Genomic DNA, 18,280 nt, shown 5'->3' on the forward strand with positions numbered 1-18,280 from the left:
GACCCATGGTGGGCAGTTCTCAAGTACTGTTAAGTCCAGCTTGTAGAGGATCTGATGCCCTCTTCTGGGCTCTGTGAGCAACTACACTCACATGCATATAACATGCAGACAAAAGGCATAACTTTTTTTTTTTTGGATCTTTACAAAAATTCTAAGAAGACCTCATCGAAATTAAGAATTCTGTGCCTTGGGGATATAGATCAGTGTTAGGGTGTCTGCCTTACAAGTACAAAGTCCTGGGTTAGGTACATATATATACATACATAAACATGACAGGCTTATTGTCTATAAATTATATCAATTTCAAAGCTGGAGAAAATTCATTAAATTGCCTTTTCAAACTGAATACATTGTAAATGCACCCTTTCTTTTCTCTCTAACTGCTGACCCCTCTTATTCATTCTGTTCCAGTCACATTGGCAGCGGCGCTGGTCTTCAGCACACCAGTCCCAGAGCTGGGATGTTCACCATGACTCCTCCCTCTGATATTCTCACCTAAATTTTCTTACTGGCTTACAGTGTTGGAAATTATGCTCTTCTTTCGTTCTTCCAGTATTCCCACTCTCCATATTTTATATGTAATTGAGTATACATTTTCCTTTATGCATTTTTTGCCATGGTCTTTATTTTACCCAGCTATAATATTAATATCCATTTGAGCAGAAATTTTTTGTGCTTTTTTGTTGTTGTTGTTGTTGTTCTTTTCCTGTCTTCTAGAACAGTGCCTAATAAAGGAAATAATCAGGAAGAATTCATGGAATTGATGTTAGCTTTATACTGTTTAACATTATAAATGGTTATTTGCTACATCTTTACCAAAAGAAGCCTAGAGTATAATGTGCACACATTTTTATGCGTGCGTGCGTGTGTGTGTGTGTGTGTGTGTGTGTGTGTAAATGAATGTATTAAGTCAGTTTTTGGTAAAAATATTTTTTTCTGTTTCCTGTTTGTTGAAACGGGATATCTCTGTGCAGCCCTGGCTGTCCTGGAACTCACTCTGTAGACCAAGCTGACCTCAAACTCAGAGATCTGCCTGCTTTTGCCTCCCAAGTGCTGGGATTAAAGGTGTGCCTCACCGCTGCCTGGCTATTTTCTGTTTCTTAAAAAAATAAAAGTGAAATTGTGTAGAAACAGCCTTCTATGGGGATTTGTTCTCAGTGCCTAATTTTACTTTATAAAATGTCCCTATTTCTCATTGTTCAGATGGAATGCTTTAAATAAGAAGATATTTTGAACTCAGAAGACCAGCTTTATCACAAACCTAAAATAATGCAAATAACAAACTATATTTATTGAGCAAACCAAATGAAGTTTAACAGTGCTGTTTACAATGGTTGTTTGAGTTTAGGTGTCCTTTGTGTCATTGTTTTAAAGCATGTTTGCTTACACAAGTCCTTTACATTTAGTCTGTTTGAGACTGAACAACTGCTGTATTTTTGATCCTTTTGCCAGTGAAACAATGCACACTAGTCTCATCTTGGTTTCCTAATGTCTCTTTATAGGTTTCCCCAGTGGCCCACTAGTGTGAGATATGAGGTTTGCTTTCATTCTGCAGAAACACCGTGGAGACTGCTTACATTGAGGAGCAGATATTGTCTGCAGTGAATAGACTAATGGGCTACTGTTGTTTATTCTCTAGTATAGTCACTTGCACTCAGACAATAATGTAGCATCTGTTACTGCACAGGGAAATGTTAAAATAGAAAGCAAGCAGACAGGTGCGTTAAAGAGAAAGCAGGAGAAAACCAGAAGGCACTGAGTCAGTTCTAATTTGAAGTATGTAAAGGAAGTAATTTCAAAAACAATGGTAGTTGTTCACAGTGTTATGTTCAACATGAGGCACTTGCCACCAACTAAGTGCTGACCAGGTATCACCTCTAAGTACGTTTCTAATACTGCTGTGTTTTATATAAGGACTACCAAGAAGATGTTGTGAGTTTGGGACTCAAACTTGGGTCTTTGTGTATGCTAGGCAAGTGTTCAACCACTAAGCTATAGCTTTTCTCTTACATGTGTAATTAGAAAGGCTGTCACTTGCCTAATAGTCAGTATTCCCTTCTCTCTGTCATAACAGAAAGCCTATATTCCTAATGATGTTAAAACTTTTTTAATGTAGTTATTTGTTTAGGTGGCACATTTGGAAGTCAGAAGAGAACTCAGAGAAGTCAGTGCTCTTCCTCTACAATGTACATTCCAGGGATTGAACTCAGATCACAAAGCTAGGTGTCAGCAAGTATCCTTACCTACTGAGCCACCTCACTGCCTCAGATTAGTGGTTTTTAAAACTGGCTGTTTGAAGTCAGAATAGTGATGGAGTTTGAAGACAGGGAGCTCCTAGGAAAAGGGCATGATCTGGGACACTTGATCACGTGCAAGTTTTATAGATATGTTAATGTTCTAGAAGTGTATCAAATATACAATATTTAGGCACTTTTTCTTATATATGCTACTTAATAAAAAATTATGGCTAAACAAAAATAATATAATAGCAGTTTGCATATAAAACAATTAAAATACAGACTTTTCTAAAGACATGCATAGAATTACTAGAGATTATTTAGGATGAGGAGAAAGTCTTAGACAGTAACAGCTACACAAGACTGTGAATGTACTTACTACCACTGAAGTGCACGTGTGCACACAGTTTAAATGGGGGCAGGAGAGATCTTTGCCAGCGAGTAAAGATGCTTGCCATCAAGCTTCAGGACTTGAGTTCAATCTCCAGAATGCATGGTGGAGAGAATCGACTCCTGCACGCTGTCCTCTGGCATCTACATACATATCATAGCTCTCAGTTAAATTTGAAATGCTTTTAATTAATAGATATAAGCACTCATGTCATTATTTTTCAATTTTTTAATCATTTTTTTCTTCCCCACCCATTCTCCATAAGTCCATCTATTCCCCTTTTAACACCTAATTTTATCTTCTTAGGCCATCAGACTCTCCTTAGAACAAGCCCTGCCTCCAGAGCCAGAGGAGGAAAATGCGGAGCCTGTTAGCAAGCTTCGGATTCGAACCCCCAGTGGCGAGTTCCTGGAACGCCGTTTCCTGGCCAGCAATAAGCTCCAGATTGTCTTTGATTTTGTGGCTTCCAAGGGATTTCCATGGGATGAGTTCAAGTTACTGAGCACCTTTCCTAGGAGAGACGTAAGTTCCCTTCCTGCCTCAAAGAATGCTTTCAGCTCATGGGGGTCCAGAAAAAGGAAGCCCTGGAAAGCTGAGTGGTATGGGCCACTGTAAAATTCCCACAGTCCTTGATTTCTTTCCTTGGCTTTTGGAGGTTGGGTTTCTCAGGCCAGCAGACGTGCTCAGAAGCCTGTGTTAAAAATTAGATCTTAGATCTTTCTTCTGTCACTACTTTCTAGGTGTATAACTAGCCTAACAAGCTTTCCTAAGGTCTCATCTTTGTGTACCTCAGGGCATGCTAAGAATTGTGCTTAACAGCTTAATTATTGGAGTAGAGTTAACACAATTACAGTTTCACTAAGAATGCATTATTACTCTGTGATCGGATTATATTACTAACCTTGAGCATGAATGTCTGTAGTTATAGTGTGTATTATAGCAAAATAGTTAATAATTTTATACTATTCTGGGCTAAAGTAGAAATGTACAGTTAGGTAGATTCACTGATGATTAAGTGGTATGGTTGTGTACAGAAAATGTTGCCTATCATCTCCATGGACAGAATTCTCAGACTGTGTGTTTATTTAATCCTTTGCTATATACCATATTTATTAGTAACTTAAATATTGAAACTGTGGACAAAGTAGTATTTTATGAAAATATATAGAGGTTCATACCTCTTAATCGAATTAAGGTAAATATATACTAGCATTGTATTATGACTGCCAACAGAAAAGATCACTGCATTTTTAGAGGTGTAAGTCTGGCTAACTAAATGATCCATTTCAACCCTACACTCAAATTAACTAACCCTGAGAGAATTCTTAAGCTTCATGTTCAAGCAGTCCAGGGCTAATAGGAAAGAGGAGACAGGGGATTATGTCTTTTGAGGAAATGTTTTCTGGAGAAGGAAAGACCTTTGCAACACTGAGACTGTCTTCAGCTTCTAAAGGCTTGCCATGACCTAAGGATTCTGAGGTTTTGTATGGTTTTGTGCACAGACCTGGGACCAGTGAGGTGAAAGAGGAGGTGTTCAGCAGACGTATTTCCTGTACCTTCACCAATTGAGGGTCTCTGTATCACTGTCTACTGCAAACGTGTAGCTGCTCTGATAAAGGCACGAAGCTGTGGGCCACACAACCAAGAGTATGTGAGCAGCACAAGCAGGACTTGATGGCTTTAGTGGGGCAGATGGAGCAGATGCACAAAGTTGGACAGGAAGGGGAAGTGGCTCTGGGAATGATTGGGGGGGGGTGAATATGATCAAAATACACCATGTGAAATTCTCAGAGAATTACAGAGCCTTTATGTAAGGGAGTTCAAGGAGGCAGACGTGGCTCTCATTTAAGGAGGCCTTACCTAGGAAAGAAGCATCTCATGGCTGACGTGTGGGATTTCCTGTCTTCAGAAATAGCAAGAACTGCTAATGGCTGTTGGCACATGCCTTTAAGCCCAGCACTAGGGAGATAGAGGCAGGGGGATCACCAAGTTTAAAGCCAGTCTAGTCTATAGAGTGAGTTCTAGGACGACCATGATGACACAGAAAAAAAACAAAAAGGGAAAGACAGGAAGAAAGAGCAAGAACTACTCCTTTGACCAGTGTCCCTGCTTTACATAGAATGAGACTCGCTCAACTCTCAATTTGTATCAACTAAGATACATGGTAAATCTTAATTTTTTGTTCTGATGTGACTCTATTTAACATACTAGAGTCAAGAGTTTGGCCAGAGCATATTGTCCAAACCCTTCTCATTAATAGTCAGTTTTGCAGGATAGAGTCAGAAACCAATGGTGTATTTTTAGGTGGATAAGATGAAGATCCTGCCTCTTATGTCTAATAAACTCAGGAAACCAGGGTAGACATTAAGTGGTAGCCATTAGTCCTCCCTTCTCTCACTGCTCACTCAACTCCTGCTCCAATCTCTTCTCCTTCATTTATGATGGACACAACCATGCCTGCATATGTTTGTACCACACAGCCAGATGTTGGTGAAGAAGCTACTGTCAAAGGTTTCACGATCACACTTTACATTCTGTGGTGAACTCTTTAGTCTAAGAAATTGCACATTTTGAATAGAAATTACTTTTTCCTGATTCTTTAAGTCACATTCGTGGGTCTCATCAGTAGATGCAGAGACTAGAGGACCACCAGTACAGGGAGCATCCTGGACTTTAAAATACACTTCTGTTTTCTTTGAAATTGATTTTGTGTGGTTGGTTTTGAGACAAGAACTCTATGTAGCTCTGGATCTCCTGAAACTCACTCTGTATACCAGACTGGCCTTGAACTCACAGAAATCCACTGCCTCCACCTCTCAAGTGCTAGGATTAAAAGTATGAGCCACTACACCCAGCTGAAATTAATTTTTGAAGTTAGTTTTCACAGGATTTGAGATTTATTTATTTTTATATCTTATGGATATGGATGTTTTACCTGCATGTATGTCTGCACCACATGCATTCAGTGCCCACTGAGGCCAGGAAAGGGCATTGGATCAGTGAACTACCAGATGAGTGCTGGAAATTGAACCCTTACCCTTAGGAAGAACAGCCAGTACCCTTAACTGCTAAACTGTCTCTCCAGCTGCTGAAAGGATTTATTTTTAAAAGAAACTAAATTTTCTCTTTAGCAGTAACAGGCCTTCTCCCCCACAAGACTGACTGAAATATTACTGTTGAAAAGAAACAGGGGGTTCATTGGCCTGCTGCCTGCGTTGTCTTGAACTGTCTGTCCAAGGCTTTGAGTGCTGCAAGTGCAGGCTGTTGTTAATATGGGCCAGCCTTAAGTGGAGAGCCCACCTCGTAGTCTTAACAGAAAATGTACTTCTAATCTAGCTATATCATACACTCTCGTTTTTCATTATCAGAGAAGGCTGTTCAATGATTTACTTCTCAGTGTCTTTCTTAAACCTAGTTTTGTTTCAGATCCAAGTCCTTATTACAAGACCAATTTTTATCAAGTTTGGCCCAGTTTCTTAGGGGGAAATATTGACCTAGAGACACTTAGTCAACCTGAAATTAACTGCCACTTTCCAAAGCCTGTTGACCATGTCCTTCCTTGCTTAAGATTCTGAAGCAGTTTCTGCTACCCTAGTACATAGTACAAGTCCCCTTGGGGGGAGTTGAAAACTTAGCAGTCTAGTCCCTTACTACTTGTCCAGCCTGATTTCCACCAGCAGGAGATAGGAGACTGCTCATGATTCACTCAAGGCACAGACACTCTTATGCCTCTATGCTTTATATACTCTCTTAACGTCCCCTTCAATATTCGCCCTCCCCTCACCTATGAGAAGTCAGGTTTTAATGCCAAGCTCACATATCAACCTCTTTGTGAAGCCCTCCCTCTTCCACGCTGTCTACTATTGCGGCTTACGCATTCTCTCCTTAAAGAGACAGTCCATATCACAGCCACATCCCTCTGCTACAGTTCCTTCAACTGTGCCTCATACGTGAACTTTTGGTAACTCTTGTCAAATGTTGATAACCTCAGGCTCTTCTAAATCTCTCGTTCCTTAGTGAGCTAGAAATCCTATTCCAATTCAGAACAGATGCCTTAGGCCCACCCAGATTCCAGTCTTAAAGTCAGAAAGCCCAGGACTCTGGGCCTCTAGAGTCATAGATGGGCTGACAGTTAATGGCACTTCATCCCTCTCTGAATGCTCTTTCAAGTCGAATGACTAGTGTTTTTACAAAGCTCTCTATAATAGCCATCTGAGTCTACAAGGATTAGGATCTAATTTGTAAAAGTCATCTCAAATTACAGCCAAACTAAAGACTGTTAAAAAGCACATCTTAAGTCCTTGCCTCTTTAATAACAAATAATATAAGACTTAACTATAGGAGTCTTATTGTGTCTTGAGCCTTTTTCCACAAAGCAAAGGCTGGTTTCTCACCAAAGGATCTATTAAATGCTCTTCTGTGCCCGTCTCCCCCAACAATGAAAACATTACATCATATTAAGATTTCCCAGCTGTCCCACTATTTGCTGAATGTCTGCTGGCTATTATACTTCACTGAACTGAGCACTGTGGGATAACCAAAGTAGCAGCAGGCACAGGCCTTCCCCAGAAAAGCTGATTGTCAAAATGGTTTTAGAGTGGGTTTTGTTTGCATTTTGTTAGTAAAAGTCACGAGGAGATAGAATAGTATTTCCTTCCAGAGCTTGAGTCAGTGTGCTATACCATTAGGGGCACAAACTGCACTGGCCCATTTGCCTCTTTTTGGCATTGTTCTGTGACTGAGTCCTAAAAGGTGAATGACGACACTGACCATAGTTTCCCTCTGCATCTGTAATAGCACAGTCTTTTCTAGACTTTCTCTCTCATGCTGTGTGGTGTAAGGTTGTCAGTAACATGCGGCCTTCCTTTTCTGTCCCACTCAGGATCTTCCCACATCTTCCTTTCTCTTTCCTTCCTTCCTGTTCTCTTTTCAATTTCTATTTTACATTTGCCATTTCCTTCCCTTCCTTTCTATTCTTCCTTATTGCTTTATCCCTCATCTCTTGGCTCTCCTGTCTTCTCTGTTTTTCTTTTATGGTCCACTTTTATTCTTCCTACAAGTAGAAAGCTATTTTCTGTTTTTACAATGATTAGAAGATGATTCTAGAAAAGGAGGTTGAGGAATGACAAGCAAGTTCTAGGGACCTATGTCCCACTTGCTATAAAAGGCAAAATTACAACAAACTTACTTATAAGTGTAAAGAGCTTTTGTGATTCATAAAGTGTCTCGGTCTCTATTCTGCAATAGAATGTAAGCTTCCACTGAACCTAACACAACTGTGGGTTTCCTAAAGGGAGAATGGGAAAACGGGATAATTAGGAGGGAGGGTCAGGAAACTGCTTAATAACTGTGTTACTTCTTTATCAGGGTTAAAGCAGACAGTGCATCCTTATCCAGACTCAGCTAAATTGGGATGCCAGGAAAGCTTCTGTTTGGGGATCTGTTTGTCACCTTAAAGATTAGTTTGATTGTGGGTCATATAGCATAAGTGACTTCACTTTCATTTATTATGCTCCATAGGAGCTTAGTGTCCTCCAGTAACTTTGGCTTAGCAGTATTGTTTCACAGTTACCATCTTTGGTTCGGCCTCCTCTATATAAGAGCATGACAAATGCTTTAGGATATTAACATGACTCTCAATCATGGGCACTTGGCACTTCTCTTCTCAACATGTACTCACACATTTCTTTGAATTTTTGTCATCTCATTCCAAGATGGACCATTTGTTGTGAAGTGGATGGCCACATGTAAACCTTTAAAACTTTAGAGAGAATAAAGTATGCCAGGGAGATGAGTGTTGTGGTTATATGGAAAATAATACCAAAAACTTTTAATATGCACCTTACCAAAAGGCCCTGTGAATCAAACCAAATAGAACTGAATAAATTTAAGATTGAGCTGGATGAAGAATATACTCATATTTTAATCAAGTACTTTTGTAATCAATTCTATATAACAAGTGATGTGCAACAAGAACTGGTAGATTTTCCCCGTTCACAATTCTGTTGTCTGGTAATTCATGACTATGTTAAGTCATAGGACATATAAGAACGAATGAGTCCAGTGTCAGGCCCTGTGTAGGTCAGTGTAGAGACCTACAGTGTACAACCAAATCATTATATTAGGGATCTCACTGAAGTTACTCTCTATGTGAACTAAAAGTAAAAGATTCCTTAAGTCAGGTAAAGATTCGTATTTAACATAATAGACCTCACACTCCATCAAATTAACTGCAGATACTAATGAGTATGAAATTATAATTACACAACTATTCTTCCAAGCAAGTGAAAGACATAGTTTAAACAAGGAAAAAATCATCTCATTATGATGAGGAATTATATTTTAAGGTCCTGAGTAAAACTGACAACATGAGTCTCTCAACTTCTTTTGTTTTGCAGTTTGAATATCTCTGGTTATAGATGAGCAGTTTGCTGGACTCTTTTTATCCCATTCAACAAGCAAGAGTCTTGTTCTTTGAAATGTATTCAAGTTGTCTCAACTCACCTTATAGAGTTTCAAGAATACTGTAATTCTTGCCTTAAAGAGTTATAGCCAGATGCTGGAGGAAACTAGAATAATTCAGCACCCAGTCCAGGATGTAGGCAGATGATAAGAACTCACAAGACAAGTAACAGTGTAGTATAATTTCCTTTTGAACTGTATTGTTTTCTCACCACCATCACTCCTATCTCCCACATGCACCTAAGATACTCAAAGTAAGACTAATTTGCATGCAAAATTAGTCTGGTCTCATCCAACTTGACCTGAATATTTACATAAGCACTTAAATAGCATTTGACCCCATAGGCTTTTATTTCCTTTCCTGAAATTTTTAAAATATTATTTATTGTATGTATATGAGTACCACATGCATGCCTGATGCCCATGGAGGCCAAAAGAAGGCATCAGATCCCCTGGAATTGAAGTTACAGATGGTCTTAAACCACCTTGCAGGTACTGGGAATTGAACCTAGGTCCCTTGGAAGAGCAACCAGCACTCTTAAAGGCTGAGCTATCTATCCAGACCCCTTTGCTGAAATTCTTGAGTCTTGAGCCGAACGTTTTTTAAACCTGGAAAATCAAACCAAAGCACATGTTAAAGTGTGTATGCTGTGCATATAGATATATTCCATCAGAGTCTCAAATACAGTGTTCTAGTCAAAGCTTGATAACATAACCAGTATATCCAGTTGTATCCTGTGATAAAAGGAGCAGTTTCTGATTAAGTTTACAGAAACAACTATATTTCACTAAAAGTACTCTCAAGTAGTTTCTGAATTTTGAGGGATCAGGTAGGGGAGAAAGCCAAGTATTTCCATTTTGTTCATAAAAGTTTTATTTTTTTTTTTTAAACAAATTTGCTGTAGTTTTAGATAGCTTAAGAAGAAGAAAAAGGGTTTCGTAAATGTAGAAAACAGAGCTAGGGAAGTAGCTCAGTAGTTAGTAAAGTGCTTGCCCTGCAAGCCAACCAGAGGGAGGGAATGAATTCAGTCCCTAAAACCCATATAACATAGCCAGGCATGATGGTGCCTGCTTGCAATCCTACCACTGTTAAGCAAGGACAGGTGGACCCCTGGGCTTCCTGTGCTGGCCTCACCTACTGGGCAAGCTCCAGGCCAATGAGAGAACCTGTCTCAGAAAACAAGGTAAATAGTTCCTGAAAAACTGTGCTGGGTTTGTTGAAGAACAGACTGACCTGTTGGAGGCAAGCATTTCTTAAATAATGTTTGATGTGGGAGGGCACAGCTCAGTGTGGGTAGAATCAGCTCTAGGCAGGTGGTCCTTGGTTGTGGAAAAAAGCAGGCTGAGCAGGCAAGGAGAGCATGCCTGTAAGCAGCATGTCTCCATGGCTTCTGCTTAGTTCCTGCTCTGAATTCTTGCCCTGACTTTCCTTCATTATGGACTGTAAGCTATCAGATGAAATCAACTTTTTCCTTCCCAAGTTGCTTTTGGTCATGGAATTTAATCACAGTACAGGGAATCAAACTAGGACAGGAACCAAGGTTGCCCTCTGCCCCTTCCCACAAAGGTCATATACACATGTACAAAACAAAAGTCTAGAAAACAATGCTTTTTTAAAGGCAGTGTTTCGAGATTTATTTTAAGGCTGTAAAAATCCTTAGTTCTTTCTTTATTAGTTCACTAAGTCTTATGTAGCTAATTCCATTCTGCTTGTGTCTTTAGAACTTTCACAGCTCTCAGTTTTTTTATTAGTTCTGGAACTTATCTAGACCAATGGTGTAATCTTAAGTTACCATAAGCCTGCATTTTTGTTTCTATAGCATGTAACATTTTAGTATGGTAACTGAAATGTTGACTGATTATATTTCAGACTTCTTGGCACTTCAACTTTTAGAAGACAATAATAACAAATCTATGCAAAGATAACTATCATGGGTTAAATATCATTGTTAATTGACAGTGTTTTCCATGTAGTTAACATTTTTAAAAATCTCATTAGTTCTACAGATACTTTGAGATGTTCCAACGCCCTTTGAAATATCCCAAAATTAGTATGAGGTCCAAAAGACTTAGATTTTGATTTAGGAACATTTGTCAGAAATTTCAAAGGTTTAAACCTCTTGATTAAGATAGGATCACAGGTCATTGTGAGATAATATTCATTTAACCAAAGTGATAATTAGAAAACTTCAAAAGACACATGTAAAAAGTTACATAGTTGTAAATAAAACCTCCAGTTTTTAATGCTCAGGAGTCAGTTTTCTCAAATAATAAAAAACAGTAGTGTATGAGGAATCATTTTGATAAAGGGCTGCTTTTTGTTTAGGTCAAATTTTTGTTTTTGGGTTTTTGGTTTGTTTTTTGTTTCTTGCTTTTTGTTTTGTTTTGTTGGTTATTTTGGATTTTGGTTTTAGATCTCTGTAGCCCTGGCTGACTTGAAACTCACTCTGTAGACCAGGCTGGCCTTGAACTCACCGAGATCCTCCTGTTAAGTCATTTTTCTAAAAGTAGTCTCATACTGCCATCAAACTTACTGCTGTGACAGAGAACCAGGTTCTTTAATAGTAAGGGAAGGCATCACAGAGGAGATGAATGGACCAGAACCATGTGCAGGGATGTCTAGTGAAAGGAAACAGGTATCATGGAGGTAAAGATTTGATGGTAATTAGACTAGAATCTGAGTCTCACTCGCACATGGTTGCTGTATAACACTGGGCAGTTTTCTTAGCTCTACTGAATTTCCATTTTATTGCCTTTGAAAGAAAAATGGCAAAAGGAGATGAGTAAATGGAGGTAGTATGTGTATGACGGGCTTACAGCTTTAAAAGGTTTAAAAGGACAATGAATTCTTCAGAACAAGGATGTATTTTGAGGCAGAATCTCACGGTGTAGACAGTAATTGCCTTGAACTCATCATATAGTCCAAACTAACAGCACACACCCAGTAATCCCCACCTCAGCCTCCCTACTGCTAGGATTACAGGAGTGTGACACTGGAGCCCAGCAATGATAGATATTTGTGTTAAAAATATCCAAGTGCTGGGTTGGGGATTTGGCTCAGTGGTAGGCCCTGGGTTCAGTCCCCAGCTCCGAAAAAAAAGAAAAGAAAAAAAAAAAATCCAAGTGCTTTGAATGTGTCATTGGAATCAATCTCTCTCTCTCTCTCTCTCTCTCTCTCTCTCTCTCTCTCTCTCTCTGTTGTAGTTATTGTTACTGTTGATTTTTCAAGATAGGGTTTCTCCATGTAACAGTTCTGGCTGCCCTAGAACTTGCTCTGTAGACCAGGCTTGAACTCATAAAGATCCACCTCCGAGTGCTGGGATTAAAGGCGTGCACCACCACTGCCTGGCCATTGGAATCTTAGTATCTGATTTTTTTAAAGATCATAGAGTTACCAAGGCCAATTCTGTCATTTTAGTGGCTAGCTCTTCCTATATCAATTAATAACCAAGGCAACCCATCACAAACATATCCACAGACCAGTGGAGCTAGATAATTTCTCAATTGAGGCATTCCTTCCAGGTTGTAGCAAGTTGACATTATTAATATAATAATTTCTCATCTTTGAGAAGCATGAAATCAAAAAAGATCTCATAATGTCTAAGTTTTCGATTTTGTATTTGGCTACATTTATAGCTATCTTCAGCTGCACGCAGCTCGTGGACTGCCAGGTACCCTGGCTTTTAGGAAAAGGATTAAAATTCTGAGCAAGCCATACAGAATTTTTCACACTTTCAAGCCATCTTTCTTCTCACTGACTTTCTCACCACATGCTCCACCCACTCAAACACAAATACAACTTCTTGAGTAAAGGATAAAGGAAATCAAGACATCTCCTTGTCAGCCTTATGGAATATTTCCATACCTATATATATTGTGATTTTAAATTAGGTTAACCAACTCTGTCTCTGCAAACATTGTTTCTCTGTGCCAAAACCTTTTAAAATCCTTTCTTGTAACATCTTAAAATGTGTACTACATTATGATTCTCTCTAGCTCTCCGCCGTACAGTAGCACTCCAAGACCTTCTTGCTTCTGGTTAACTCTTTGTTGATCAACGTTTATCCACCCCCTCTTCCCTGGCAACCATTATTCCACTTTCAGCTTGTGGGATCCTTCTCCCACTCCCACCCCCCAATTCTACATGTGGATGAATGAGACCTTCCAGTATTTGTCTTTCTGTGCCTGGCTTCATCGTTTAAGAGTGGTCTCCAACTCTACCCACATTGTCACAGATGATAGGATTTCTGTTTATAGCTGAATAGTGCTCTACTGAATGTGTGCCATGGCTTCAGTTGATGAACACGGAGGCTGCTTCAGGGCTTTAGCTATTGTAATGTGCTGCAGTGAACATGGAGTGCAGGCGTCTCTTAGGCATACTGACTTTATTTTCATTGGCTGTATCTCCACTGGTGAGATCACCGTGTCAGAAGACTACTAATTTACGTTCCCACCAACGGTGTCAAAGCTTACAGAGATCCACCTGCCTCTGTCTCCTGAGTGCCTCCTCAGTTCTTCTGGTATTGTAGACTAAATAAATTTGGGGTCATTTCTTGGTAAGATGAGAGAAACTTTAGCTTCTTCAGAGCATTGTGCAAACTGAAGATGCACATATGAAGTTTCTTCATATGCACACGTGCATAGCACTTAACAGGGAGAGTCTGAGCATGGTAACTGGCAATCTCCCTTACTTTGACAAAGATTCTTTGTCCAGTATTAACTATTTTAATATTTTATATTAGCTGTTTCAAATAAAAATACCAAAATGTGCTTTACATGCATAATAACAAAAGATTAGAAGTAGTGTTCAAGTACAGGTGTCTAGAATTTGATATGTCATCCAATTTACCAATCCAGTGGGTTTCTCATGGTTGGAAACATTTCCTAGAAAACTGTCTTATGGTATTTTTCCTGTCAAACATGTCAAGCTTGTTTCTTTGCAGATATTTTTACTAATGTCTGAGTACTTTGAGGACAGCTCTGTATAAGCTTGAACTTACTCTGCTGGCCTCCAACTCAGAGATTTACCTGCCTCTGCCTCCAGAGTGAAGGGATTAAAGGTGTGTGCCAGGGCTGCTGAGCTGTATGAGCTGTGTTCATGGCTACATTTCCAGTACAGAGCTTACACAGGCCTACCAGAGAACAGTGACTCCCTGAGTTAAAGAGACACTCAAGTCATTACACCTAGTGGAATATGAAACTACCTTTCTATAAGTGGAATATAAACTACCTTTCCTCCTCCCCTCCTCCTCCTCCCCTCTCTTCTTCCTCCTCCCTTCCTCTTCCTCCTCCCCCTCCTCTTCCTCCTCCCCCCTCTCCTCACCCTTCCCCTCCCCCTCCTACCCCCTCCGCCTCCTCCTCTTTTTTTTTTCTTTTTTTTTTTCGGAGCTGGGGACCGAACCCAGGGCCTTGTGCTTCCTAGGCAAGCGCTCTACCGCTGAGCTAAATCCCCAACCCCCCTCCTCCTCTTCTTCCTCCTCCTCCTTCCCCTCCTCCTCCTTTTCCTTCTTCTTACTCTTACTCTTCTTCATTTTCCCCTTCTTCATTTTCCTCTTCTTCCTCCCTTTCTTCCTCCTCTTCTTCTCCTCCCTCTTTCTTTCTTCTCCTTCTCCTTTTTCTTCTCCTTATAATACTGGAGATTGAATTTAGGGCCTCAAGCACTCTGGGCAGGTACTCTACTACTGAGATGTATCCTAGCCCTCCTGGTCACTTTATCATCAAGCAATGGATCCTTAACCTTGTCTTATGTCTTAGACAAGACAATGGAAGGGGGAGGCCACAAAGATGGAAGCAATGAGAATAAAAAGTAGGCAGCAGTGTCAAGAGGAAGATTATGTGAATGGGTATCTGTTTTGTTACATCAAGAGAGGATGGAATAAAGCAATTGTCAGGGTGATTCTGAGGGTCTCATTATGAATGGCTAGAAAAGGAAAATAGTCCTACCTCAGGAGAGCTCATGAGACATATGGGAAGGCAAGCTCACTTCAGATGTGTTGAGTCTGAGAAGCAGGAAGTTTACATGGTGCTTCTCAGAATTAAAGGTTTAAACAGTGAGGCTAGACCAGCACCAGAGGTATCCCTGTGAAGGAGCAGAACATATTAAAAGTTGATGAAGCCAAAGAGACAGTGCCGGTAGTGATTACAGGACTAGAGTGCCTGCTCAAACGACATTTCTGCTATCTCCTCGATTTTTGATCTTGAATAAATTAATTTAGTTCCATGTAGCTCACCTCCTCACATTTTCTGTATCTTTTCCTCTATTGAAGGGTATCTGAGTTCTTTCCAGCTCCTGGCTATTATAAATAAGGCTGCTATGAATGTGGTGGAGCATGGGTCCTTGTTATATGTTGGGGCATCTTTTATGTATATGCCCAGGAGTGGTATAGCTGGGTCCTCAGGTAGTACTATTTCCAATTTTCTCAGGAACCTGACAGACTAATTTCCAAAGTGGTTATACCAGTCTGCAATCCCACCAACAATGGAGGAGTGTTCCTCTTTTTCTACATCCTCACCAGCATCTGTTGTCACCTGAGTTTTTGATCTTAGCCATTCTCACTGGTGTGAGGTGGAATCTCAGGGTTGTTTTGATTTGCATTTCCCCAAGGACTAAGGATGTTGAACATTTCTTTAGGTACTTCTCAGCCATATGGCATTCCTCAGTTGAAAATTCTTTGTTTAGCTCTGAACTCCATTTTTTAATAGGGTTATTTGACTCTCCGGAGTCTAACTTCTTGAGTTCTTTGGGCTAATATCCAATTGGATATTAGCCCTCTATCAGATGTAGGGTTGGTAAAGATCTTTTCCCAATCTGTTGGTTGCCATTTTGTCCTAATGGCAGTGTCCTTTGCCTTACAGAAGCTTTTCAATTTTATGAAGTCCCATTTATTTGTTGATTCTTGATCTTAGAGCATAAGCCATTGGTGTTCTGTTCAGAAAATTTTCTCCAGTGCCCATGTGTTTGAGGCTCTTCCCCACTTTTTCTTCTATTAGTTTGAGTGTATCTGGTTTGATGTGGAAGTCCTTGATCCACTTTGACTTGAGCTTTGTACAGGGCGATAAGAATGGATAGATTTGCATTCTTCTACATGCTGACCTCCAGTTGAACCAGCACCATTTGTTGAAAATGCTATCTTTTTTCCACTGGATGGTTTTAGTTCTTTTGTCAAAGATCAAGTGACCATAGGTGTGTGGGTTCATTTCTGGGTCTTCAGTTCTATTCCATTGATCTACCTGCCTGTCTTTGTACCAATACCATACAGTTTTTATCACTATTGCTCTGTAATACAGCTTGAGGTCAGGGATGTGATTCCCCCAGAAGTTCTTTTATTGTTGAGGATAGTTTTGGCTATCCTGAGTATTTTGTTATTCTAAGTGAATTTGCAAATTGCTCTTTCTAACTCTATGAAGAATTGAGTTGGAATTTTAATGGTGAATGCATTAAATCTGTAGATCACGTTGGGCAAGATGGCCATTTTTACATTAATAATCCTGCCAATCCATGAGCATGGAAGATCTTTCCATCTTCTGAGATCTTCAATTTCTTTCTTCAGAGACTAGAAGTTCTTGTCATACAGGTCTTTCACTTGGTTGGTTAGAGTCACACTGAGTTATTTTATGTTATTTGTGACTATTATGAAGGGTGTCATTTTTCTAATTTCTGAGTGGGGTAACCCAATCCCAAAAAAATACAGAAGGTATGCATTCACTGATAAGTGGATATTAGGCCAAAAGCTCGAATTACCCAAGATACAATACACTGACCACATGAAGCTCAAGAAGAAGGACGACCAAAGTGCAGATGCTTCAGTCCTTAAAAGGGGGAACAAAAATATTCATAGTAGGAGACATATATGTCGACAGTTTGGAGCAGAGACTGAAGGAATGGCCATTCAGAGCCTGCCCCACCTGGGGATCCATCCCATATACAGTCACCAAACCCAGACAATATTGCTGATGCCAAGAAGTGCATGCTAACAGGAGCCTGATAGAGCTGTCTCCTGAGAGGCTCTACCAGAGCATGACAAATTCAGAGGCAAATGCTAGCAGCCAAACATTGAACTGAGAATGGGCTCCCCATTGGAGGAGTTACAGAAAGCCTTGAGGGAGCTGAAGGGGCTTGCAACCCCATAAAAACAACAATACCAACCAATCAGAGCTTCCAGGGACTAAACCACCACCCAAAGAATGCACATGGACAGACCCATGGCTCCAGCTGCATATGTAGCAGAGGATGGCCTTGTTGGGCACCAGTGGGAGGAAAAGCCCTTGGTCCTGCTAAGACTGGACCCTGCCTTTGCCCCACCAGTGTAGGGGAATATCAGGGCAGGGAGGCAGGAAGGGGTGGGTGGTTGGGTAGGGGAACACTCTCATACAGGGAGGGGGAGGGGATAATGGGTTTATGGATGGGAAACCGGGAAATGAGATACATTTGAAATATAAATAAAAAATATCCAATAAAAAAATTAAAAATAAAAGAAATGGTCACTGCACCTCTACTGCTTTGGTGAAGTTGACAGAAAGAAAGGATCTTACCAACCCACAGAACCACTGATGGAGGGAATCATGGTGTGTGAGGTGGGGAAAAAAAAAACAACAAAAAACAAAAAAAAATCTTATTCCATGCTTCTAACCAAGCAAAGACTGCAAAGGATCCAGAAGGTAAAGATAACGCTTTCAGGAAAGCCAAGCAGAGTGCTGAGCCATGGAAGTCTGCCTTCGTCCCTTCAGACTCCTTTAAAATACAGTGACTTGGTGTATACCTGTTACCCACCAGGTTCTTCAAATTTATTAGTTATCTAAAAGGTGTTGCTTTTATTTTATAGACAAAGACATAGAAGCTTAGAGAGCTAAAATTTCTCCAGGTTGCACAACACTAATACCTGTATTTGATTCCCAAATCCACATCATCTCCTCATATTATGCTGAACATTAAGTGGAGTGGCTATTACGGATTATGTATAAGTATGTTGATGTATTTAAACCTTTCCAAAATTGTTTACTCTGCCTCAGAACTTAATTTTGTAAGGTTTTGTGAAGCAGTGTAGCATTCAAAATTGCTGTTATCAGAAATAAATAAAATTTGAAGGCCGTACATGTAATTCAGTCTGATTCTTGAGCCATAAATAAAAAATCACTAGTTCTTTGCTCAGTATTACAAGTGTCTCTGCAGACAAGCTCTACTCACTTAAAG

The 18,280-nt window shown here is 40.0% G+C and overlaps 1 protein-coding gene across 1 annotated transcript in view; it reads left to right on the forward strand.

The window, feature by feature from the left end:
- The window catches only part of Faf1 (Fas associated factor 1), a 336,330-nt gene that overhangs the window by 303,719 nt on the left and 14,331 nt on the right, over positions 1–18,280 (forward strand). Inside the window, exon 21 of the mRNA XM_032890912.1 lies at positions 2,935–3,150. Coding sequence (XP_032746803.1) covers positions 2,935–3,150 — 216 coding nt within the window. The remainder of the gene's footprint in view (positions 1–2,934; positions 3,151–18,280) is intronic.

This window comes from Rattus rattus, chromosome 1, assembly GCF_011064425.1.
Source record: "Rattus rattus isolate New Zealand chromosome 1, Rrattus_CSIRO_v1, whole genome shotgun sequence".
Taxonomy (NCBI): domain Eukaryota; kingdom Metazoa; phylum Chordata; class Mammalia; order Rodentia; family Muridae; genus Rattus; species Rattus rattus.